The sequence below is a fragment of the Ovis aries genome, chromosome 12 (genome assembly GCF_016772045.2).
Source record: "Ovis aries strain OAR_USU_Benz2616 breed Rambouillet chromosome 12, ARS-UI_Ramb_v3.0, whole genome shotgun sequence".
NCBI classification, from domain to species: Eukaryota; Metazoa; Chordata; class Mammalia; order Artiodactyla; family Bovidae; genus Ovis; species Ovis aries.
Genome location: NC_056065.1, coordinates 18,337,505 through 18,365,090, shown reverse-complemented (window position 1 = coordinate 18,365,090; position 27,586 = coordinate 18,337,505). Strand labels below are relative to the sequence as shown.

General features: G+C 37.5%; 1 protein-coding gene across 1 annotated transcript in view; it reads left to right on the top strand.

Annotated features, from left to right (window-relative positions):
- The window catches only part of USH2A (usherin), a 983,289-nt gene that overhangs the window by 733,774 nt on the left and 221,929 nt on the right, over nt 1–27,586 (top strand). The window contains exons 50-52 of the mRNA XM_060396021.1: nt 2,072–2,240; nt 12,877–13,098; nt 25,318–25,541. Of these exons, the coding sequence (XP_060252004.1) occupies nt 2,072–2,240; nt 12,877–13,098; nt 25,318–25,541 (615 nt within the window). The remainder of the gene's footprint in view (nt 1–2,071; nt 2,241–12,876; nt 13,099–25,317; nt 25,542–27,586) is intronic.

The following is a 27,586-nucleotide window of genomic DNA, read 5'->3' as shown; positions in this document are numbered from 1 at the left end:
GTTAACAATCAGTATGTATTTCCTGGGTGAGAGGTTGAAGGGATGTAGAAAATAGACTTGTGAGTCTAAGAGCCTTTTGGCTAAATATATATCAGAATCATCTGTAATAGTTATACAAGCTTCCCCATTTGATTACAGCCATGGATTTCAAACCCCAGTGAGTATCATACCTGGAGGTCCCATCCCCAGAGTAAGTCTTGGATAGAGCATGAGAATTTGCATTTCTGACAGGTTTCCAGGTGAGGCCTCCTTCATCTGGTCCAGGGACCTCACTTTGAGAATCACTAGTTTACAGAATTACTTCTGGAAAACCTAGAGCAAGGAACAGGCTACCTATTTCAATATTAGCTACACCTTACCAGCTCAAGTTACTAAAATTGTTTTCTCAGCCAATGAACTTTAAGATTAAATTAGAAGATTAAGAAGTACTCCATTCGGGGGCAAACATCTCAAAAGAAATCATTTCTTGAAAATGTTCCCTTTGGGGCCCCCTCGATGATCAAAACCAGAGTGTATTAGAAGAAAGGCATAAGCTTTATGTGACTGAAGGAGCCTGAGAATGGCATTGACAATGAACATATGCAAGGAAATCAGATGCGATGACCCATCAGTAAATAAATACTTGAATATTTAAAAGAATGGTAAGTCCTAGAGACTCTGAAGGAAAAGACTGGCGGATGTGCTTTGGTATCCAAGAACTCTGTATGTGAATGGAACTTTAATAGATGCTTTAAGATTATACAACACACAGCACAATTTTAGGTTACTGTCATAAAACAAGAAGAATGTGTGTATTGTTTTACCCTGCAAGCAAAAATGACTACCATTCCTAAATCCCAAATCAACACAGAGAGTTTTTCCTTAGTTCTTTAAAATGGAGCGTAATTTGAAATTTTACTTGTCACTCAGAATGTGGCATTAAAGAAAGGAGTCACGCGATTTGTCCTTGGAATCAGACTGATTTTGAATCTTCATTGCTGATAACTAAACAACAAAACCAACTTATTCCAGTTGGTTTACCAGGGCTACCTGAGGAACCACAGAAAGAGATTTCTGCCCAGTTTCTTTGCTCTTTGGTTACTTCTGAGAAATGAATGAAGTACTAAGCTTGCCTTCAGACTTAGTTATTCCATACTCTGCCCCCTTGGGATAGAGCATGAATCAAGTGTTGGTGGAGGCTGCAGCAGCAATGAGCAAAGAGGAAAACGAGAAGCACCTCTTAAACAGTGGTTGATTTTTGCTGCCACAGGAAGCATCTATCTAATTAATGTAACTTATGCCAAGGACAGGTTCTGAGGCTACATCTCAGCACTGTTCAGTATCTCGTTTGCTCTGGATATAGAGTGTCATTCTCTCAGACCTCAAGTGAGCATGCAAAGTAATTATCTGATTGTTCGAGCACATAATTTCTTCCACAGCTCCTGGAGAAAACACATTGTTAAAAGGGCTTTTCAAAATTAATTTCCATATAAATTTCCTTTTATGTAGATACATATACATACATATATGTATACACATTATATATACATACATACATAAATACACATTATACATATATACATACATTTTATATATATATATAACTGTTGGACACTGTTGAGGTTGCCTTGTCTGAAGATTGGGTTCACCAATAAGTGATCATATAAATTAGTATAAGGGAAATGCAAGGTTTAAAAAAAAAAGACCAATAAGAGACAGGTTTCCATAGATGTGGTGCTGTTTAACAATCATTAAAATAAAAACATATATACAAAAGAAATTGTTCATTTGCAACTCAAAATCATCTTCACATTGGAAGCACTGACATTCCAAAAATAATTCATACTTATAGCATTTTATAATAGAGCACAAAGCATGGTCGAAGGCTAAAAGAAGCTACATTGTATTGAATTGCAATGATAGAATTTGAATGATTTTCAGAATATGTATCTTTTAAACCTTTGAATTCTTATCAGAAATATGCTACATTTGATCTAAGGTCAAGGCCTTATTAGATAACAACAGTATCATATAAGATATGGTGGTATAATACTCTTAATAATTTCTTTTACACCTGATTCTCAAATTTCAGGTTTGTTGTAATGGAGCTCTCTATGACCCTCAGCCTGGACATGCCTGTTGTGAAGAGAAGTACATAGCATTTGTTTCAAACTTGACTGGAGTTTGTTGTGGTGGCCGCATACGAGAGACACAACCAAATCATCAGTGTTGCTCAGGGTATTATGTTAGAATTCTACCAGGTGAGGATCATTTCCAGGTGTACTCAGTAATATTGCGAACTAGAAAAAGCAAACACATGACTTATGTCAGTGAATTGTTTTAAGCACCTCCCCACCAAAAAAAAATACATAGCTAACAACAGTCACTAACATGTAGCCAATGTTTGGTTTTAGATATCATTTCTTGTTTCAGCTTTCTTTAAATATAAGCAAGACAAAGCGCAAACCAAAGAGGAAATACAAGGGACTTGTTATATGTACTACATAAAGAAATATATCTGGAGAGCTGGATAGCTGCCTTTTTTGTGACTTTATTCACATGGCTGAGCACCGAAGAATTGATGCTTTTGAACTGTGGTGTTGGAGAAGACTCTTGAGAGTCCCTTGGACTGCAAGGAGATCCAACCAGTCCATTCTGAAGATCAGCCCTGGGATTTCTTTGGAAGGAATGATGCTAAAGCTGAAACTCCAGTACTTTGGCCACCTCATGTGAAGAGTTGACTCATTGGAAAAGACCCTGATGCTGGGAGGGGTTGGAGGCAGGAGGAGAAGGGGACAACAGAGGATGAGATGGCTGGATGGCATCACTGACTCAATGGACGTGAGTTTGAATGAACTCCAGGAGATGGTGATGGACAGGGAGGCCTGGCATGCTGCCATTCATGGGGTTGCAAAGAGTTGGACACGACTGAGTGACTGAGCTGAACTGAACTGAGTACTTCATCATAAACTCTGAATTTCTTGGTGTATCAATCCATGAACCTAGTCTCCATTTTTTCCATTTCTATTCTGAACAGTGCATGCGTTGTTCCTTATTGTTGCTGTTCAGTTGCTCAGTCATGTCTGACTCTTTGTGACCCCATGGACAGCACCTTGCCAGGCTTCCCTGTCCTTCACCATCTCTCGGAGCTTGCTCAAACTCATGTCCATTGAGTCAGTGATGCCATCAACCCATCTTGTCCTCTGTTGTCCCCTTGTCCTCCTGCCTTCAATCTTTCCCAGCATCAGAGTCTTTTCCAATGAGTTGGCACTTTGCATCAGGTGGCCAAACTGCTGGAGTTTCAGCTTTAGAATCAGTCCTTCTAATGAATATTCAGGATTGATTTCCTTTAGAATTGACTGATTTAATCTCCTTGCAGCCCAAGTTACTCTCAAGAGTCTTCTCCAACACCACAGTCCAAAAGCATCAATTCAGCGCTCAGCCTTCTTTATGGTCCAGCTCTCACGTCCATACATGACTACTGGAAAAACCATAGCTTTAACTACATGGCCCTTTGTCAGCAAAGTAATGTCTATGCTTTTTAATATGCTATCTAGGTTGGTTATAGCTTTTCTTCCAAGGAGCAAGTGTCTTCTTATTTCAATGGCTGCAGTCACCATCTGCATTGATTTTGGAGCCCAAGAAAATAAAGTCTTTCGCTGTTTCCATTGTTTCTCACTTCTATTTGCCATGGAGTGATGGGACCAGATGCCATGATCTTTATTTTTTGAATGTTGAGTTAAGCCAGTTTTTTCACTGTCCTCTTTCACTTTTATCAAGAGGCTCTTTAGTTCCTGTTTGCTTTTTGCCATAAGGGTAGTGTTACCTGGATATCTAAGGTTATTGATATTTCTCCTTACTACCTTGATTCCAGCTTGTGATTCATCCAGCCTGGTACTTTGCATGATGTTCTCTGCATAGAAGTTAAATAAGCAGTGTGACAATATACAGCCTTGATATACTCCTTTCCCAATTTTGAACCAGTCTGTTATTTCATGTCTGGTTCTAACTGTTGCTTCTTGACCTGCATACAGGTGTCTCAGGAGGCAGGTAAGGTTGTCTGGTATTCCCATCTCTTTAAGACTTTTCCGCAGTTTGTCGTGATCCACACAGTCAAAGGATTTCATGCAGTCAATGAAGCAGAAGTAGAGGTTTTCTGAAATTCTCTTGCTTTTTCTATGATCCCACATATGCTGCCAATTTGATTTCTGGCTCCTCTGCCTTTTCAAATCCAACTTGAACATCTGAAAGTTCTTGGGTCACGTAATGTTGAAGCCTGGCTTGGAGACTTTTTAGCATTGCTTCGCTTGCATGTGAGATGAGTGCAATTGTGTGGTAGTCTGAACATTCTTTGGCATTGCCTTTCTTTTGGATTGGAATGGCATTGTTCTTAGGTGGATGTTTATCACAAATTCCATTTATCTGAGTCTAGCCCATAGTACCCCTCATTACTCTACACCTGGCAGAGCAAGGTGGGATTAGTAAAGAGTAGCATTCAGGAATTTTTCCCTCCTCACCTTCTTTTCCTTCTATCTTATCAGCTGACTGAATAAGCCATTTTGCAAATTCAACTACACAAAACAGTGTCCAATGACTATAACTGAAAATAAAGACAACAATTGGCATTTATAAAACATTTATGAAACAACAAGCATCTGGAAAGCTCTATATTCAAGATTTTAATTATGATACCGTATATATTTTTCACAACTGTAGGACACGGTTATTTTATTTAAAGTTCCCAAACATAGAAAGACATTCAAAAAGAATCAATAACATGACCAGATTCACATAGATTAATTAATTAATTTTGAAAATGTACCTTTATTAATGTACTATTATTTATGATTCTTCCACAAAAATGCTTTTATAATTCTTTGTGGAAGTACTATTTTTTTCTAGTTATTATGCAAAAAATACTTTCATAATTAAGGAACTCTAAATCAACTGGATTTTCCAAGTAAGAAAACACAATGGTGATGTCCGGGGGACCCATGAGGCCTGATCCTGCCTTTGCGTATGTCAGGCCTCCTTCCTCATGACCTTTGCCATGGGCGGGATTCCTCACGCTGGCTCCCGACAACCAAGGATTAAAGTCTTAACTTTGTTATACTATAAGTCATAGTGTTAGGCAACCAATCAGACACTGTCAAATGCTTTACTCTCTCAAAATAATTTGCACTTTGGGAATTTTTTACTATAGTTCACATCTTTCCTCCTTTGCAAAAAAAAAAAAAAAAAATTGCCTTGAAAATTACAACCACAGATGTGAGATGAAAATTTTCTGCTGTCCCATCCTTCCCATTCTTCAGAACAATAGGTCATATTAGGCTTTTCTCTAATTGCATTTTCATCTCCAAGTCACGTTAAAATTTTTAATAAGTTATGATTTGCAAAGAACTGTCCCAACTCTGAAAAATATCCACTTTGCCTAAAATTGATAAAAATCACTTGGTTACATTTGTCAAAGCTATGAACACCTAGGAAATATGCCTATCATCTTTCTCAATCCTGACACAAAGTGTCAGATCTTGAACTAAGAAAACAATCTACTTTTATTCTATTTCCAAATAAAATTCAGCTTTTTTCCCCCAAAGAAAGTCCAAAAATGAAATAAGTCCTGGAAGCTCAAAGCTCATTTATTGATATTATGCAAGCCTTTCTATTGAGCATTGGCCACATTTAGATCTTTTAAGTGGTTAATTTTTCAGAGGATTAGGATGCCTACCTTGATATCAGAGGGAAAAAATGCAATCTTATGGGATAATCAAAGAGAATATTTTACTCCAATCACTAATATCAATGTACCTAATTGAAGATATTATATTGTGATCTCAGTCTTCAGCCAGTGGTCTTTATTACCTGGCTTAACACTGTTTACATCATGAAAGAAAAACATGTTGATCCCAAACCATCTTATTGTTTGGTGGTTTTAGTCACTAGGTTGTGTCTGGCTCTTTGCAATCCTGTGGACGTCCATGGGATTTCCCAGGCAAGAATATTGGAGTGGGTTGCCATTTCCTTCTCCAGAGGATCTTCCCCACCCAGGGGTCAAACCCGCATCTCCTGCATTGCAGGCAGATTCTTTACTGCTGAGCCACCAGGGAAGCGCATTTCAATGTAATTAAAATTCACTCAGTAGTCTGCCAGTTCAAGCCTGAGACAGATCTAGGCATTTTGATATTTCTAGACAAGTCTGAAATATTGGTGGATAATATCTACCTCCTTTTGGTGAATTATGTTGACTTCATTTTTTTCTCACAACTTTCCTCCATAGAACCCCATAACAAAGAGCAGCAGAGAAAAGAATGCACTTTCCACTCCCCTTTTTTATAAATATGCTAATGACTTCAAGCTAAATGTTAATGTGGGTCATTCTTTGATAAGAATAACAATTAACTGTTAAGACTGCATGGTAGCTTTTAAAGAGAAAACATTTTCAAGCCTGTCGTGAAATAGATTCATTTTGAGAGGTTAATGAGAAGGTGACTGATCCTTGTATCTTATGTCTAATAGCCCTTTTTTGAGGGGAAAAAAATCAGTTTTACTTCTCATTGATATAATCCACACCTCTTTTTATGAAGCTTTTTCTTTGCTTAGTAACTGAATAACATTCTGAGGGATTCAGGGAAATATGACTGAAATATCCAATTGATATTTGTTGTACTCAAAAGTGGATTTCTTTTTAAAGGATTAGTTTTCCCCAATATAAGTATATACGGTGCCCCTGGACCATGTGACACATTACGGTAAAGAAAGTCTGCCAAAAAGGGACACTGCGCATTCTCTAGCTGTAAAGATTTAAGAAATGGGAACCACACTGCAGATCAGAGGAGAAACCTCTCACCTAGAAAAACATAACAAATACAGTAAGCTCGCTGTTTGCAGTGAATCCTTTCTCCTTTTCCTCAGGTACTTCATATAAGTAGAATCATATAATATTGGTCCTTTTGTGACTGGCTTATTTCATATAATATTTTCAAGGTTCATCCATGTTGTAGCATATGTCAGAATTTCCTTCCTATTTCAGGTTGAATAATATTCCATTGTATGTATTTACAACATTTGGTTTATCTGTTCGTCTGAGGATGGACATTTGAGCTGTTTCCATGTCTTGACTGTTGTGAATAAGGCTGTGGTAAACATTGCTATACAACTATCTATTCAAGTCTTTGCTTTCAGTTTTTTGGCTATATACCCCAAACTGGAATTCCTATATTATATGGTAACTCCATGTTTAATTTTTTGAGGGACTGCTATAGTGTTTTCCACAGCAGCTGCACCATTTTGCATTCTCAACCACAATGCACAGGGTTCCAATTTCCCCATTTTCTTGCTAACACTGGTTGTTTTCTGTTTTTGTTTTGTTTTTATAGTAACTATAACTGGGTGTGAAATAGGATCTCATTGTGATTTTGATACACATTTCCCTAATAATTTGTAATATTGAATTTATTTGTGCTTATTGGTCATATGTGTGTGTGTGTGTGTGTGTGTGTGTGTGTGTATATATATATATATATATCTTCTTTAGAGAAATGTCTACATGTATCCTTTGTGTGTGTGTGTGCTTAACTGCTCAGTTGTGTCTGACTCTTTGCAACCCCATGGACTGTAGCCCGCCAGGCTCCTCTGTCCATGGGGTTTCTCCAGGTAAGAATACTGGAATAGGTGGGTTGCCATGCCCTCCTCCAAGGGATCTTCCCAACCCAGGGATTGAACCAAGGTCTCTCACATTGCAGGCAGATTCTTTATCATCTGAAACACCATGAAAGCCTCTATATACCCTTTGCACATATTTTAATTGGATCGCGTTTTTGCTGTTGAGTTGTAGTTCTTTATGTATTCTGCATATTGGTACCTTATTAAATATATGATTTACAATTACTTTCTCCTATGGGTCATAGTTTTAATCAGTTGGTAGAAGGAATGATGCTAAAGCTGAAACTCCAGTACTTTGGCCACCTCATGCGAAGAGTTGACTCATTGGAACAGACTCTGATGCTGTCAGGGATTGGGGGCAGGAGGAGAAGGGGATGACAGAGGATGAGATGGCTGGATGGCATCACTGACTCGATGGACGTGAGTCTGAGTGAACTCCGGAAGTTGGTGATGGACAGGGAGGCCTGGCGTGCTGCAGTTCATGCTGTTGCAAAGAGTCAGACACGACTGAGCAACTGAACTGAACTGAACTGAACTGAAAGATGCTCAACACTTCCTAAATCTTGTTACGTTTTCTATTCCTCTTTCTTAAAAAGTTGATTTCTTTTGGTGGTCTGCATAAGCACCTGAAATTGCACTCATGAAGGTGTTTTCAGGTTATCTTCTTCAAAAATTTTGTTTAAAATTGAGAGCTAGATGATGTGAGAATTTGTGAGGATTTACAACAGTTTTTCTGTTGAATAGTTTTTAAGGGGGGGCAAAACCTCTTATGTGATTTAAAAAAAACAGTTGAAAGAAAAGCTTATTACTCAATAATCAGATTAAATATAACTATACTATCATGCTCTTAATATAGCTGTCAGTTCTGTTCAGTCGCTCAGTTGTGTCCGACTCTTTGCGACCCCATGAACCACAGCACATCAGACCTCCGTATCCATCACCAACTCCCGGAGGTTACCCAAACCCATGTCCACTGAGTCGGTGATGTACAGACATATAATTATCAAGCTATCAAGTTATCTTTACATTTTAGTTTTCACCAGAATGAATCTTAGTTTTCACCAGTGTGAATCCTTAGTCCATTCATTTTTGCAGAAAACACAGACAGAAATAGCATACCTAGTTGTGCCAGCAGGTTGATTTTTCCCTGGAGCTGCAACTTGATTTTTTTTTTTTAGTAAGATGGGAGTTTGCCTTACTTTCTTTGTTGGTTCTGGAGTTTCCTGAAGACTCACCTACAATGGTGTAAGACTGAACTGGTATTCAAATTATTGGGCTACCTCTGCAACAGGGGCTACCAGATTTCCAGCTGTAATACTTACAGCTTTTGTGCTTATACCACCCCTTCCTCATCCTTGAGGAAATAAAGCAAGAAATCAATGCTGTCTTTTCTGCCAGTGATCATGATATGCTCTAAAGGGTCTGGAATTAGTTACAGTACATGTTTGCTGTGTGATGTGAGAGGTCCTTACTGAAATTTGTGAAATTACGGAAATAATAGTGGTATAGTTCCTTTACATACTGGTTTTAACTAGCTGTTCTACATGTAACTTAGTTGCTGAGTAATTATGAAAGTGTTCAGTTCTTTTTGCATCACCCCATATTTGGGCAAATATGCTATACATCAGAAAATAGATTATATCTGAGATCTTGCTGTTACTCTGCATTATTCTTTAACATGGTTTGGGTATAATATACTGTGAGCATTTTCCCCACTCAGCTTTTTTTTCTCTTCTGTGTATTTGTTGGCCTCATAGTATTTTATTACCAGACTGCTGTCATTTAATGAGCTATTCCTCCGTTATTGAACGTGTCAATGCACATTGTGACTTAGGTACCTTAGCTTCATAGTACTCTTATCAAAACTTTTTGGATATCATTGTCATTTCTTTTTAGTGCCTTGAATGTTTCTTTCTCTCCTCTTTCAAGTTAGCTCAATCCTTATTCGCAGAAGGCAGTGGCATCCCACTCCAGTACTCTTGCCTAGAAAATCCCATGGACGGAGAAGCCAGCAGTCCATGGGGTCACAAAGAGTTGGACACGACTGAGCAACTTCCCTTTCACTTTTCACTTTCATGCATTGGAGAAGGAGATGGCAACCCACTCCAGTGTTCTTGCCTGGAGAATCCCAGGGACGCGGGAGCCTGGTGGGCTGCCGTCAATGGGGTCGCACAGAGTCCGACACGACTGAAGTGACTTAACAGCAACAGTGTCTTTGCATGCCTAACACTTTTTAATTTTGATGAAGTCTAAATGATATATTTTTCTTGTTGTTGCCTGTGCTTTTGGTGTCATATCCAAGAAATTATTGCCAAAGCCAATGTCATTAAACTTTTCTCCTATGCTTTCTTCTTAAAAAATGTATAGTTTTAGCTTTTACATTTAGGTCTTGGGCCCATTTTTATTTAATTTTTGTATATAGTATAAGATATGGGTTCAACTTCATTCTTTCCATTTGGATGTCTAGATTTTCCATTGACATTTTTTGAAAAGAAGGTCCTTTCCCCCAGTGAATGGTCTTGACATCCTTTTGGAAATCATTTGATTATATATGTAAGGTTTAAGTTCTGAGCTCTCTATTTGGTTCCATTGGTTTATATGTCTGTCTTTGTACTAGGATCACATCATTTTGATTACCATAGCTTTACTGTAAGGTTTGAAATCAAGCAACGTGAGATTGACAACTTTGTTCTTTTTTAAGATTGTTTGGCTATCTGAAGTACCTGGAGACTCCATTTGAATATTAAGGTTGATTTTTCTATTTCTGCAAGAAGTATTATTGGGATTTTAATAGGGATTGCATTGAATCGATCACTTTGTATGATATTGACATATTAACAATATCAGGTCTTCTAATCCTTGAATGTGGAACATCCAATTTAATTCTAATTTCTTTTAGCCACAGTTTGTAGTTTTCACTCTACATTTCCTTTACCTCCTTGATTAAGCTTATTCTTAGGTGCTTTTATATTATTGTAAATGAAATTGTTTTTTAAATTTCCTTTACAAATCTTTCATTTTTATTTTTGTAATATATATTTTGTATGTTGACTCTATATCCTGCAACTCTGTTGAATTCTCTTATTAGTTCAGACTGGGTTTTGAGTATGAAATCTTTAGGGTTTTTCTACCCATGAAATTACATTGTCTGTGACCAGAGATAAATTTTACTTCTTCCGTTTCAGTATGGATGCCTTTTATTTCTTTTTCTTGCCAAATTGCTCTGGTTATCCTTTAAATATTATGTTGAATAGAAATGGTGAAAATCATCTTCCTGGTCTTAGAAGAAATGATTTCTTGAGTATAACATTAGTTGTAGGGTTTTCTCACATACTTATTATTGTGTTGGGTATTCTCTTCTACTTCTGGTTTTTTAAATGTTTTTCTAACAGAAAAGTTTTGAATTTTGTCAAATGCTTTTTCTGTACAAGTGGGATGGCCATGTGTTTTCCTTCTTTCATTCTACTAACATGGTTGTATTGCACTGACTGATTTTTGTATGTTGAGTTATCCTTGCATTTCAAGAATAAATCCCACTTGGTTATTTTGTATAATCCTTTTAATGTGCTACTGAAAGAGGGAAAGAAAGGATGTTTGAGAGAATTCTCCAGTGAAGCCATCTAGTCCAGGACTTTTCTTTGCAGGGAGGTTTTGATTAGTGATTCAATCCTGTTACTAGCTATCAGTCTATTCAGATTTTCTATGTCTTCATGATTTAGTCTTGGTAGGTTACATGCTTCTATTATTTGTCCATTTCATCTAGTGGGATGGGTTTTTGACCAATAAATTTTGGACAAGAAAGACCTCAGGGATAACTGCTAAGAGTTCTTGTCCTATTTTTGTGCTCTTTATATATCTGCCCATAGTTAAATATTGTCCCATATTTTAAATATCATTTTGGTGAGCAGTTCATCTTGCTTTTACTAACCAAGTTTTGGCATATCCTGGCTTCATAAGAAGATGAGCTAATTGACAGAGATCAAGGAGTCGAGGACTATGAATTCCTGAGGCAATCCTTAATTCTTCATGGATCTTGTGCCTTTTCTTAAGAAGGTTTGGCAAGTTATTAACTAGATTATGCAAATCTTTTCTGGACCTTGATTTAAATTTGTAAGACCTGCCAGGTTGGCCATCATATTCACATACCTTATAAGATTTAATGAAGGGATAGTGTCCAGGGGTAAAGATATGTTTAAGAGGCGGTGGAGGAAAGAAAAAAGGATCTGTTGAAGATGTGGAAAGGAGAAAATTAGTAAGGCAAAAGGGAGAGAAGGTCAAGGTTCAGGGGGTTAGGAAGTAGGTCAACCCAGAATTGGTCATGAGATACAAAAGGAAGATAAAGTTTGATTTTCAGATCTTCCAATTTCTTATTAGTCTTTTCTAAGATTTCCTTCAGGAAATCTATTAAATTTTTTTTCTGTCTTTAGAGTTTTCCTATCTTTTAGACAATGCTTCATACCAAAAAAAAAAGAAGAAAAAAAAGCAGACTACTGATATTTAGAGTATTTGAACCCTTTCATCCCAAGGCACTGTGCAAGAGATTATTTTATTCTTATCGCAGGTTTCCCAGAATATCACGTGAAGGGTAAATGTAGATGTAACTATGTCAGTGAAAATCAGTGTCCACCATAGCTCAGCAAAATACTCATATGCAGACTTGAATATAGTATTTTTACCTCTTCTCACTTGATTAACCTTTTCACTGGAAATATTTTTGATTAAATAAATATAGGTTAAGTAAATTATAATCAAAAGCAATATGAATTTATCAAGAATTGTTTTCTGAACCCATCCAAAAAATTTTTTTTCCAAAAAAATTTATACTAAATAGATAGAAGAGGATTTGTACGCAGATCTTTTTTATAATGCCACTTAATCCATGTCACCAGAACTTCATGTGTTCATGTAGTAGCAGTCAGAGAGAAAATAGGCAACATAGCCTTGCCTCTAAGTTGGCATATGTGTATGTCATGTTTATGTACCTTCAACATGTTTGTTTATACATGTTTATCACCTTCAGTGCAAAATTAAACCATGTTTATACACCGTCAGCACAAAAATGTTCATACACCTTAATGTAAAAATTTTGAAGTTGTATTGAGATTTTCTATCTCTGGTATGACAGTATCCTGTCAACTGGTTGGCATCTGCAAGATTGTTGTGATAACATTTCATTGTGAGTCGAAGCATATTTTTTTAACTCATGCAATGATGGTTATTGTCCTAAATTGACAGGTGAAGTATGTTGTCCAGATGAACAGCACAATCGGGTTTCCGCTGGCCTAGGCAACTCCTGCTGTGGCAGAATGCCGTACTCCACCTCAGGAAAGCAGATTTGCTGTGCTGGGAGGCTCCACGATGGCCACGGCCAGCAGTGCTGTGGTGGACAGATTGTGAGCAAAGATTTCGAGTGCTGCGGGGGACAGGAAGAGGGTGTGGCGTACAGTCGTCTTCCAGGTAAGGGAGCCTTGTCTACTTTTCAGTAAACAGAGAATCTGTGAAGCAGAGAAGTTGACAGATTTGCCTTAGATATAAAACATATACGTAATGAAAGTTTATTTTGATTACATCTGATGCAACAACTAACTGCACACTGTCCAATAAAGAAAAATGTAATCTCACATTTTTATGTGCATGTAATGCATTTCATAAAAACAGACCAAAACTCTTTCTTCTTGAAAAGTGTCATGTCCACCAAAAAGCAAACAAACCATGAATGCATTGGTTCTGGACCAAGAGAATAATTCACAGCAATACTGATAAGGTACAAATTATTACTGATGATGTTGTGTACAAATTCTTTTACTCCCTTTTTGCTATAGCTATTAAATGAACGTCAATAGCAATCATTGTCATTGAGTATTTACTACCAAGGAGGTACCATGCCCAGTGTTTTATACATTATTACCTCAGTTAATCTTTACAAAATGGTTGCTATTATTATTCATGTTTTTAAATGAAGGAACTGAGGCATAGAGATTAGATATTTGCGCAAGATTACACATTTAGTCAGATCTAGATTTGGGTGCGCCTGAAAAGTATAAAATTGGGGCAATGGTCTTTAAGAAAACAAAGTGATGACAAAACAAAATATAAAAGTAAATATTTCTAAGGGAAAAATAAATTATAAGAATTATAATTTTAATTATATAACTTTTGGCATCTCTATTTTTTTCCCCTGACACGTTTAACTTATACCCTTGGTCACCTTTTCATATAAAAATGGCTTTGTACTATAATTATCTAGAGAGAATAGAAAGATATTATCTAGAGAGAGTACATAATTCATTCTTTTCTGTTACATAGTTGATCAAACTATTTTTTAATGATTTTAAGTTTATAGAAGTGACTTTAAGCTTCACAACTCATCAATATAATTTTATAGAAATGTTTGATTTTTGTCAAATTTGGAGAAATACCTACCAAGGTTTTTTTAAAGTTTTAGAATGTTTTAACTTTTTTTGTCTTAAGGCGATTTGCAGTGACTCGTCTTAGTTATTTGTTGACTTGACAGTATCATTACCAGTTTTCATGGATATCCTTACTGTATGACTGAATTTATAAGTTGTATTTTGTCATAGATGCCATTGTTTTATCTACAAATGAGTAAGAAGTTGAGATTTTTCCAATATGAGCTATTTCTGTTCATAATTTGTATGATCAAAGTAATCAAATTGCTTATGCATTGCTTCAATCCTGCTGCTGCTGCTGCTAAGTTGCTTCAGTCGTGTCCGACTCTGTGCGACCCCATAGACGGCAGCCCATCAGGCTTCTCCGTCCCTGGGATTCTCCAGGCAAGAACACTGGAGTGGGTTGCCATTTCCTTCTCCAATGCATGAAAGTTTAAAGTGAAAAGGAAGTCGCTCAGTCGTGTCCGACTCTTAGCGACCCCACGGACTGCAGCCCACCAGGCTCCTCCGTCCATGGGAGTTTCCAGGCAAGAGTACTGGAGTGGGTTGCCAGTGCCTTCTCCGGCTTCAATCCTAGATCCAACTTTTTCTTTTAATAGTTTCCTACTTTGGGTATGATTTGAAATTTATCTTGTTACAGTTTTCTTCTTGATGTCAGAATATTTCAGTTGACTCCATTGTTCATTTTTATAGCTTTTGTCTCATATTAATTTTTCTATCTGATCTTTCTTTAAACCTTTCCTTTGCATGCATACAAATTAAAAGTTTGTGATTTCTCACATTCCTTATCTTTCCAAATTGTGGTTAAAATGACATATTTAAGCCTTGACAACTTTTTAGAGAAAGTGACTGAAATCACATTAGCTACTGAACCCAAACTAAATATTACCCAGACTCAACTTCCCCTTGATTTGAGCTCAAAAAGTCCATGGCTACCCCAGTCTTAATCAATATGAGGACACATATAACAGAGCGCAAGTTAAAAGGGCAAGAGACAGTGGCCAAAACAAGCTGTAGTTATATATCATATATTTGCAAATTTCATAAAAATATATAACCATGATTGCCTTGGAAGGGGCTCATGCAAGCAAAGGACCTTGAAGATCAAGTTTCCTGAGCTTTAAGGGAAATCTACCCCTACAACTAGTATGTGTTGGAAGTCTAGCCCCTCCAAGTTAAGATTTTGGAACATCATAGTATCTTGATGGAGATGAACTATGAACTCCCCACTATCTTTCTATAATTTCTTCTCTTTTCAAAAAACTCAAAGAATTATCCATAATACAAGTACCAATTATTTAAATTATTATCATTTTATTGTTAAATATCATGTTCTTATATACATTCTCTTTTCTGTAAAGTTCTGATGTAAACTATTAAGAGGAGCTCTTCAGTAATGAAGTTAATCAAAATGATTGAAAGTATCGATCCTGGCTATACCAAAATCTTGTCCCTTAATAAGAATATAGACTCTCAGTATTTGGGTAGCCCTTGGACTGCAAGGAGATACAACCAGTCCATTCTGAAGGAGATCGGCCCTGGGATTTCTTTGGAGGGAATGAGGCTGAAGCTGAAACTCCAGTACTTTGGCCACCTCATGCGAAGAGTTGACTCATTGGAAAAGACTCTGATGCTGGCAGGGATTGGGGGCAGGAGGAGAAGGGGACGACAGAGGATGAGATGGCTGGATGGCATCACTGACTCGATGGATGTGAGTCTGAGTGAACTCCGGGAGTTGGTGATGGACAGGGAGGCCTGGTGTGCTGCGATTCATGGGGTCGCAAAGAGTCAGACACGACTGAGCGAGAACTCAGTATAAGAAATGTATAAGAAATGCTAAATTTAATTAAAATAAATTTTTAATCTTTAATTATTCATAATTAAATTTCAATCCTCCCAATGTGGGAAAGACTAATTTCCTTCTTTGAACCAAAGGGGGAAAAAAAAACCCACCCTGATTTCTTGTTATTTATTTTTATCTCTGAATAGCTATCAAGGGTACTTCCAAGGCATTTACTATCCTGTGAAGTTGTAGATTGCCTCTCTGGATCCACAATTGTATGCATCTTAGGCATTTTTAAAATCCAAACCAGTGGGATAAATCTAGAGGAGAATTTTAATATATATGCTGTCAAGTTGACTGATAGTCATATGTCACTATGTTGGTTTCCATCAACTGTGCAGAAAGTAGTAAGAGTGAATAGTTGTCCTACATACAACAGAATTAGATTTCGATTATGACATTTTCATTGACCTGGCGAATTTAAGGATTACCTCTGGATCTGTCCTATAAGCTAACAAGAAACTTGACTTTGCCAGGAAAAACAAGCAAAAACAAAAAGGAAAAACCAACCTCCCAATGTAGACGCATAGTCATTTCAGAAATTTCCTCCATGGATAGTAGATGTGAGAGACTAGTATTCCAAATATAGTCAAGAAATATAGCCAATCAAGAAATCCAGCCCAGTGTCTCCTTGTTATTCAGTTGCTCAGTTGTGACTAACTCTTTGTGACCCCATCGACTGCAGCACACCAGGCTTTCCTGTCTATCACCTTCTCCTGGAGCTTACTCAAACTCATGTCCATTGAGTCAGTGATGCCATCTAACCATCTTGTCCTCTGTCATTCCCTTCTCCTCCTGCCTTCAATCTTTCCCAGCATCAGGATCTTTTCTAATGAGTCACCACTTCACATCAGGTGGCCAGCGTATTGGAGCTTCAACTTCAGCATCAGTCCTTCCAATGAATATTCAGGGTTGATTTCCTTTAGGATTGATGGGTTTGACCTCCTTGCAGTCCAAGGAACTCCAAGATACTATTTACTGGCTAAAAGATGTACACAAAGAACAGGAGACAAATTATAGCAAGGATTTCCCTGGTGGCCCAGTGGTTAAGACTTTGACTTCTAGTACAGGGAGCAGCGGTTCAATCCCTGGGCGGAGGAACTAAGATCCCACATGCCTCATGGCCAAAAAAACAAAACATAAAAAAAAAGAAATATTGTAACAGGTTCAATAAAGACCTAAAAATATTACAATATGAAAAAGTAGGCAACATTCCATTTTCACTGTTTGCCAAGCTGAGTTCTATGTGCTTCATATACATTGATATGTTTCATCCATAGAGCAAACCCTATGAGATAGGTACTATTATTATCTCCATTTTACAGATGAAGAAAGAGAAGCACTTCCAATGGAAGTTTAAAACTTTTTCCAAATCACACGTCAAGTCAGTGGCTGTATTACTTCAGGTATCACTCATTGTTATTATAAATGAATCTCAAAATGTATAAAGGCTCAAATACCAAGGAGGTTCATTTCTTTCCCATATAGTAGGACTGTGATATGAATGTTGTCATCCAGGTAGCTCTCTTTCCCACAGTCGTTCTGATTGTTGAAAGTGCTGCTGTTTTCAACAGGTAGAGTCTCAAATTACCTGGGAATTGTATCCATTCCTGCAATCATAAGAAGGAAAAAGTATAAAATAACACATGTGTAATTTTTTTTATTGGCCAGACCTATGACTAGCAGATACTTTTATTAACAGTTTATTGAAACTCAGCTATCTATAGATACCTAAATGCAAGGGAGGCTGGGAGATTTGCCTGTGAATCTCCTGCCACTATGACTAAGAGGTGTTGCTAACTCCATCCGTATAGTTAAACTCTTAACCTTTATGAGCATTCTCTTACTGAACAAGCATTGGATACTCTCCAACCCAAACCATATCAATGTTTATCAGAACAGATGAGCAGGCCCAGTAACTACCAAGTTATACAGACATTTTGAGGATGACCAGAAAAAAAGAGAGAGATTGACTGCACACCACACATGTGCCAAAGTTAGAAGAAAAGATGCTGTGAATGTGTGCTAGGCTCTAAAGCAGCAACTTTTAAAGTATGGACGAGGGAATTCTGAAGGTGTGATCAAAACTATTTTCACAATATTACTAAACTATTGCATACTAACCTATTCACCTTCATTCTCTCATACTATACAGCGGAGTTGTCCAGAGATTACATGACATGTAATACTGCAGAAGAGTTCTCTGGTTTTCTTAATTGAAGTATAGTTGATGTACAATATTATATGTTATATGCATACAATTTAGTGATTCATAATTTTTAAAGGTTGTAGTCTACTTATGGTCTCCCCTGGTGCCTGAGACAGTAAAGAATTAATGAAGAATCCACCTGCAGTGCAGGAGACCCAGATTTGATCCCTGGGTCGGGAAGCTGCCCTGGAGAAGAGAATGGCTAACCACTCCAGTATTCTTGCCTGGAGAATTCCATAAACAGAGGAGGAACCTGGCAGACTACAGTCCATGGGGTCCCAAAGAGTTGAACATGAATGAGCAACTAACACTTTCACTTTCATTCTATTTATAGTTATTATAAAATATTGACTATATTCCCTATGGTATAAAATCTATCCTTGTTGCTTATTTTTGTACATGGTGCCTTGTATCTCTTAATCCTCTACCCTTTACCTCTTCTCCCTTCCCTCTCCCCACTGGTAGCCACTTATTTGTTCTGTATCGGTAAATCTGCTTCTTTCTTGTTATATGTTCACCAGTTTGTTGATTCCATGTGTAAATGATAACATACTGTGTTTGTCCCTCTGTCTGATTTATTTCATTTAGTATAATGACTTCCAAGTCCACCCATGTTACTGCAAATGACACAATTTCATTCTTTTTTTTATGACTGAGCGGCATTCCATTGTGTATATATATGCCACGTCTTCTTTATCCATTCATCTGCTGATGGACATTTAGGTTGCTTTCATGATATTGCAAAAGTTGAATGTACAAACAGAGGAATTCAGGTAGTTCTGTTAAGCCGGATGTTAAAGAGACTTGCAAAACTGTAAAACAATGTCATTCTTCTTGCTAATTTTTCTGAGTTCTGAAATGTGTTTATTTTTCAAAAATATTTATATTAACATGTTATCTATTTATTATTATTTTAGGTGAATTAATGAATACCTATTTCAAACATTCCAGTATTAAGCTCTAATCTAGTTCAGTTCAGTCACTCAGTCATCTCCGACTCTTTGCGACCCCATGAACCACGGCACGCCAAGCTTCCCTGTCCATCACCAACTTCCGGAGTCCACCCAAACTCATGTCCATTGAGTCGGTGATGCCATCCAACCATCTCATCCTCTGTCATCCCCTTCTCCTCCTGCCCTCAATTTTTCCCAGGATCAAGGTCTTTTCAAATGAGTCAGCTCTTCGCATCAGGTGGCCAAAGTATTGGAGTTTCAGCTTCAGCATCAGTCCTTCCAATACCCAGGACGGTCTCCTTTAGTATGGACTGGTTGGATCTCCTTGCAGTCCAAGAGACTCTCAAGAGTCTTCTCTAACACCACAGTTCAAATGCATCAATTCTTCAGCACTCAGCTTTCTTTATAGTCCAACTCTAACATCCATACATGACCACTGGAAAACCATAGCCTTGACTAGACAGACATTGTTGGCAAAGTAATGTCTCTGCTTTTTAATATGCTGTCTAGGTTGGTCATAACTTTCCTTCCAAGGAGTAAGCATCTTTTAATTTCATGGCTGCAATCTCCATCTACAGTGATTTCGGAGCCCAAGAAAATAAAGTCGGCCACTGTTTCTGCTGTTTTCCCATCTATTTGCCATGAATTGATAGGATCTAATCTAGTAAATATCAACAAATATAACCCACATAAACAAAAGCTATTTGTAATCCTGGTTTATTTGTGAAAGTATAAAGGGGTCCTGACATCAAACTTTAAGAATCAATGCCTTAAGGCTTACTCTACTAGGAAATCATGACCATTAGTTAGTTATCCTGTACTGTGACTAATCAGTTGAGTAACTCTTATTCCTTTGGATGAGTTAATGGATCTGAAAACAGATCCATTAAAGACAGAACCGTTGTTGTAGAGAAGTGGGGATGTAAAAGTGTTGCCCCCCAATACCATAATGAGCCAGAGTTTTAAAACAGCAGCGCTGTCTCATTTTAACATTGTTGTTGTACTGTTGTTTTTATTTTTAGTCAATTGCCATATTCTTTCACTCAATAAATTTATATTGTGTTGTGATTATATTCAAAATATTCTCAGTGTTTTGTGGGTATGAAATGGCTAAGATTCTATTTCTGTCCTTAAGGACTTGCAATCTAATCAAGGAGCAAAGTGCCTGTATGGTTAAACATAGGCATATGAGAAGGATGGATATATAAGCATAGTCTTAAAACTGAGTGATCACTCCATCCAAAGTGATGAAGAAAGCTAAACTACTGAATCAGAACCACAAACAAGGAGTGAGATTTTGAGATGCGTGGATGGAAGAAGGATGTTTCAGCTAGAGGGCATAGCCTGAGCTGAAGTGTGAAATTAGCAGCCTGCAAAGCACGTCTAGGTAGGGGTGAGCAGTTGGGTTTATTGGAGGTAGACACAGCATGTAAGCAAATAGAGGGAGATAAACCTGAAGAGCCAAAAGGATTTGAACCTTGTTTGGTACTCGGGGAAGAGTTGATGAGATAATAATAACTGTGATTTGAGATAAATCAGATTTGAGTGACAAAATAGATGTGAAGGAGACAGAAAGATAAGTCCCTTAAAACACTATTGCCAAAAACAAAAGCAAATTTAAGTCTGTTAAAACATTCTTGCCCAAAGGGCCTTTCCTAAGCATAGATTGTCCTCTAGGACAAGGTTCTGAATCTTTTGAATGTTGTACACTCCTGGTAGAGTCTTTTGAAAGTGGCATACCCTCACTTCAAATAGTAATATGTAGGATACACCCAAAAATTTGCCTGCCATTTCACATGCCCTTGAAGTCCATTCATGGGCCCAAACTTCAGAATCCCCAAATTTCAATAAGATACCCATACTATCCAAATATTTCTTAAGCAAACTGTGACGTTCCTCAATTCCTGTGACTCAAAATTAGCTCCACAGTCCTCCTGACCTTTGACAGTTCCGCTAACTCTAGTAATCATGGTGGACTGAAGAAATGAGCCTTTTAAAAAGGAAAAAAAAAAAAAAATCTCTTTTTAGTCTCTTGACCTCCCTGCAGGTTTCACTGAAAATAGACACGTTCCACATGTCTTTTTTCCTCTCTCTGTTGCCGCTCCCTCCTGTCGCCCCTAATGATTATGACCTCAATGACCTTCCAGAATATCCATATGGCCCTTTCTCTCCTCAACCTAGCAGCACCATACCTGCTGCATGAGGGTTTGGATCTCATAATATTGTTCCTAAGCCTGGCCTCTCTCCCTGCCTGGCATTGTGTGCCTGCCACAAGACCGGGCTGGCTCATAAAACATCTCTTTATGTACTTTATTACTTAAACTCTTTTATTTGCCTGCAGGAGCCCTTTAACAAAATCACATTGAATTGACTTTCTCACACCAAATCAAATCTCCCTGGTCCCAGTTCAGTTGTCTTTGTCAATATGTATTTTATAAATGGAGTGAATTAACAGATGCTGTTGGAACAGAAGTGCTGGGGTAGCGTTTATGTTTTTAGTGCTCTCTCTGGGCAGATGAGTTGTGTAGGAGTGTTATACAGGTACCTCGGGATGAAAGTCATGCTCGTCATTTCAGTGGATGTGTATTCTTAACCATTTTCTTTGACTATATTTTCAACCTCTTTATTACTCTTTTTATTCGTAGTGTTTGCTTATATGCTTTTATCATTTGTGCCATCAGTCTTGGGTTTGACTTGATTATACCCCTTCATATTAAAAGACGAAAATTAAAGCCTCTCTGTCATGCTGAAAGGACTAGATTTTCTGTTAGCCAAGAGGAACTGATGATGACATACCTTGGGAACAGATTGCTTTAGTTCTATTATCTGTGTTGTCCATGCAGTCTTGGATATGAAACTCTGGGTTGCAACTCTTCTAGAATATGGTTCTGAGTTTCCATACCCTTGACTGGGACAGCTGTAGAATGAATGGCTAATCCTGTTACATAGATGGGATTTGGGGACTTTACAGAGAGGAAAATACATTGCAGAAATACATTGTGTAAGACCTGTATTGAAAGAAGAGTTCCCAGGAAGATTTCCATATGACATAATGAACTTTTGAAAAGTGTAATATATAAATGCTATGAAATACACTGCAATGATTTGGAAAATGTTTTCACCCTACCCTGTCTCAGCTTTGTGGGGGTAGTCTTAGAGCCATCTGCTGGTGAAGAAAAAATGCATTTTTTTTCTTTCATGTTCTGCCATCAACTTTATGTTTGTCCTTAGAATGACTAAACACAAGTATTCTTTTTTTGTAACATCCTTCTAAATCTGAAATATAATCCCGTGGCTTAAAACGTGGTCTCCATGGTCAATCCCAGAGTTCCACAATGATTTGTCATATTCTAGACTCTGTTTTTTATGACTATATTATTTTTATCTCAAAAGCGTGCTAATTCTTGGGCTTTTTTTAAATGGAGCACTTGTTTTATAGAATTAATGATTTAGAGACTAATCAGGATTAGATATTTATAAATGTTCTCCTTTCAGCCATGGACAATAAGTAAGTGTTGGTAACATATTGGAAGTATTCATAATATTATGAGTAAAAAAATTATTTCCTTCACTATTTTTCAGTTGTATCCAATACAGTGGAAGCTATCCATTGGTTATATATGCAGTTTGGAAAACTAATATAGGTTGTTTGATCTCAAAGAGAAATATCTAATAGTTCAGTGCATACTCTACCCTCTTAAAAATATCTGCGTCTTGTTCAAAGAGAATCTCCACATTTGTACAAATTTAATGAAGAGCCTCTGGAAGTATAGATCAATCCATCAATAATACATGACCCATTTTGTTTTTCTTTGGGCATATTTAAAACTGTGCCTTCTCTGTGTCAAAGTTCAAAAGTCAAGTGCTCCATGTGATAAATTAGGTAGGGTCAAAAGTTATTGCAATGCAGTTTCAGAAGAGTGTCTCTGAATTTGCAGCTCATTCATGCTGAAGTGATGCACTATGGGAATTACTACCAAGCTCTGCTCGGCAACATCTGCTCTCCCTAAGTGAGTTAGTGCACGTCAGACATCTTTATGTCAGAATATTGCAGTGATGGATGCAGTCTTCAGAAAATGCTGCATAAAAATCTGGTGTGCCGTTCTGGCCATTAAGTGAAATTACTATTTAAATTAATGGCACTGTCACAGTTTATCTGTGCAAAGAATGAACGCTGATTAGGGTATTAAGTAATTAGCAATTTATCACACTGGAACAAGGTTGATAATAATTAAAGAAGTAATGGTTTACCAAAGAAACTAGAAAGGGAGTCACTTCTTGTTATGTGAGTGAAATCTTGGCTGAAAATTTTAATTCAGTGAAACAAAGATGAAGCTCTTTGTGAAAGAATGCATCTTTTTTTTTTTTTCTTTTCTAGTGTAAAAACAGTTCATTATCAAAATTTTAGTTGACCTGTCAAAAGTCCCTCAGAGCGATCAGATGACTGATTAGGAGTTTGGAATTAGGTCAATGTCTGCATTTTGATTTTATACTCAAAGCATGGTGGAACCATAAAGTAATTTGGGAGTGGAGGCGGAGAATGTATTCTGCTCCCTAAAGGGCCGGTTTTCAGATTTTGATTGCTCTTTAAAATAGAAACATGAATTACTTTAAGAAAAGTGCTAGAGAAAAAAATGACAGCAAAGAATCCAAGGTTGTATTTAAATGTCTGATCAGAAGGCAGCAGGAAAAAAAACATGCACAAACAATATAAAACTTGAAGCTGTGGATTTTTTTGTGTGTGTATGTGAATTTTACCCATCGTAATCAAGACTCAGACTACAATGATAGCCCTGCAGTGTATATTTTTCTGAAGAAACTTGCCCTGGAAATGTTACAAACAACTAAAATTAATACTAAAGTACAAAAAAAACCCCACAGTTTACCTTTAAACCAATTACTTTGGACACATCACCTTTTAAACATGGTGATGAAATGCAGTAATGATCAAGGTATATTATTAATCAAAAGTTAAAATGTTTTAATATTGAACTTTTTTCAAAGTGGAAAGGTCAGTGAGAGGGTCCTTTGGAGTCATGAGTGGACAAACATCTTTCTTAAGGCATGTGTCAAATCAGTGTCTACTTTCGGTGATTTTTTTTAATAATCTAAAAAGTACTTAAAATTCATTTGTCTGTTATTAGGGGGCTATTTCATAGTGTAGGTATATGTACAGGACCAGATTAAACAATTTAGGACCCCAGGGCACCTTGAAGTTGAGTCTCTTTGTGTTATCAGTCAGGACTAATAATAAATAAACAAAATTATAATTATAAATCATTCATCACATTGCACTGCTGTGTAACTGGATATAAATTCTACTATGATAGCCTAGTGACATGGGGTATAGGTACCTTAATTTCTAGTTTAATCTGACCCTAGAGCATTGTTTGCTTATTCAGCTGTTTATGTCGATATTTTTGCTGTGTCTCTTCTATGGCAAGACCTAAATGACATGAACTCAGGAAGTTACACTGAATTGGGTGGGAGAAAGGAGGCTCTTTGGTACTTCAGGTACACCTGTCTTTCATTGAGAAGTATGGGTCAATGACTATCCCCACAAGGTCTTTCTGCCACCACCCTGTACCTCTTACCCACATCTAGCAATGGGTCTACTTGCAGCTGAAAAAATGCTGGCCAGCTGGTTTACCTGATCAGTGAGCATGATCAACTGGTTTTGAACACAAATCTCTCTTAACATCCAAGGATGGCTACAATTGCTGCTGGATTCACAAGGAGCATCTATCTGTATCTTAGACAAAGGCAGGCAGAAATTTACAAGATGCTTAGGCAATGTCTCCAGTTCTAGGATGGTGCTCCCTCTCCACTGCCTAGCCTCTTATCCCAGAGTGCTTGGGTGACTTCTTCTCCTTTGTGAGTTTCTAGAGATTTCTGCTGAGTTCCTGTGGTTTAACTACCACTTCTTCCATAACTAGATGTTATCATCACAAAATGGGCAGGTAATTCTCATGACAGAAATCAGATCATATTTTTTTATGGAGCTTCAGAGAAGTTTGGCACCCTGCTGGATGATTTTTAGTACACTTCCTCTTGTGTGTTACCTAATTAGTGTCTAGTGCAAGAGCCCTAGACAGAAGGACCCCTCACTGTACATTTAAATCACCGTGCTAGGGAAATGCTACCTGAGCTATTGTACCATTTCAGTCTGAGTCTGACATTTTTATACCAAACTTTATAGCAGCCTCAGTTTTCTTCTCTTTTTTAAATTTCATATTCATATATAACATTTTATTGTTGCAGGGATGTTCTGTTGTGGGCTGGATTATGTGAATATGTCAGATACCATATGCTGCTCAGCTTCCAGTGGAGAGTCTAAAGCACATGTTAAAAAGAATGACCCAGTGCCAGTAAAATGCTGTGAGACTGAACTTATTCCAAAGAGCCAGGAATGCTGTAATGGAGTTGGATATAATCCTTTGAAATATGTTTGCTCTGACAAGATTTCAACTGGAATGATGATGAAGGTAATTGATAGAAAACCTCTCAGAGGCACTGATTTGACAATGGAAAGAGAAATACATTGTTCATAACTATTTTTCTAAAATAGGAATATAAAAACTCCTGTGTGCATTATTCATTTTCACATTACATCCATATTAATACCAAATGAGTTCGCTATGATTGATGTTATTGCAATGAATTCTAAAGGAATTAATAATGATTAGCTGTTCTCAGGAAGCTTTACCAGCACTTCAGATTAGTGCAGACAGAAAGTCTGAGATGCTGAAAGAGCGGGCATGGTGTTGTGGATGGAGATGAAAAGAAATTTAGCTTCTTTCCTCTAGTCCCCCAGTCATAGGACTTCACTTTCTTTTAAGAGAGACTTCAGGTCCAGCAGATTCACTTAGTTGTGTTTATTTCATATTCCTAGAGACAGTGCAAGTTCAGCAAAAGCTAGCCAACCACAAAAATGAATAACCCGATGGGCATATCATTTATGTCTGTCCGTTGAGATGTTTCACATGCAGCCATGCCTTATTTGTTAGCATTAAACTTGACCCCAGACTCCAGAAACCCACCATTTTAAGGAAAGGACTAGGAACATTTATTTGTCATTCAGTTCAGTTCAGTTCAGTCGCTCAGTTGTGTCCGACTCTTTGTGACCCCATGAATCGCAGCACGCCAGGCCTCCCTGTCCATCACCGACTCCCGGAGTTCACTCAGACTCATGTCCATCGAGTCAGTGATGCCATCCAGCCATCTCATCCTCTGTCATCCCCTTCGATGGCTAAAAACGGCTGCTTTCATCAAAGACAATGGAAGAGATCTTGATGATGGAAGTAATTATACAATCTTTGTGTGAGCATCATGGACGTGGAATGGACCATAAGTCTTGAGAGTTTTAGGGCCCTGGCAAGCACTTTGCAGCAATGAATATTAACACATAATACTGTTGAAGAGAATAGATACTTCACAGAAATGAATAATCACACAAAATGCTCAATAAAAATAATGAGGATTTTTGTCTACAAATTTTTTTAAAAGTTGATCTGATTTCATAGCAAATAGACTTGTGGACATGGCACCCCACTCCAGTACTCTTGCCTGGAAAATCCCATGGACGGAGCAGAGTGGAAGGCTTCAGTCCACGGGGTTGCTGAGGGTCGGACACGACTGAGCAACTTCACTTTCACTTTTCACTTTCATGCATTGGAGAAGGAAATGGCAACCCACTCCAGTGTTCTTGCCTGGAGAATCCCAGGGATGGGGGAGCCTGGTGGGCTGCCGTCTATGGGGTTGCACATAGTCAGACACAACTGAAGCGACTTGGCAGCAGCAGCAGCAGCAGCAGACTTGTGGACACAGTTCGGGAAGGAGAGGGTGGGACAAATTTAATTAAGAGTAACATTGAAACATATGTTACCACTTGTAAAAAAGGTAGTGGAAATTTGTTGAATGACTCCGGGAACTCAAATCCGGTGTTATGTGACAACCTAGAGGGGTGAGAGGTGAGAGGGAGGCTCAGAAGGCAGGAAACATATGTATACTATGGCTGATTTATGTTGATGTATGGCAGAAACCAACACATCATTGTAAAGCAATTATCTTCCAATTAAAAATAAATAAATTTTAAGAATCGACCTGATTTCAACAAAATTTTAATTAGCTAGTTCTATGAAAGAAATATAATCAACACTATGTTTCTAAAGTTTAAGTTTATTCCAGGCCAGTGTTTTCAGAAGTTTGGACTAGGACATTTTTCTCAAGTAATATTTGTATTACTTATAAAAATACTTACTTATTACTTTTATTACCAGTCTTAAAGAACTGGTAATGTTGCAAGAATATGCCTTTGAAATAACAAGTTAGGAAGGATCTATGTAGAAAACTCTCCTTAAAGGGGCATTCATATTTGAAAAATAAAGATAGAAAACCTATTAGTTTCAGAAATGACACCATCATTCACAACTCATCTCGTGTTAGTAGCTCAGTCATGCCCGACTCTTTGTGACCCCATGGACTGTAGCCCATCAGGCTCCTCTATCCATGGGATTTCCCGGGCAAGAAT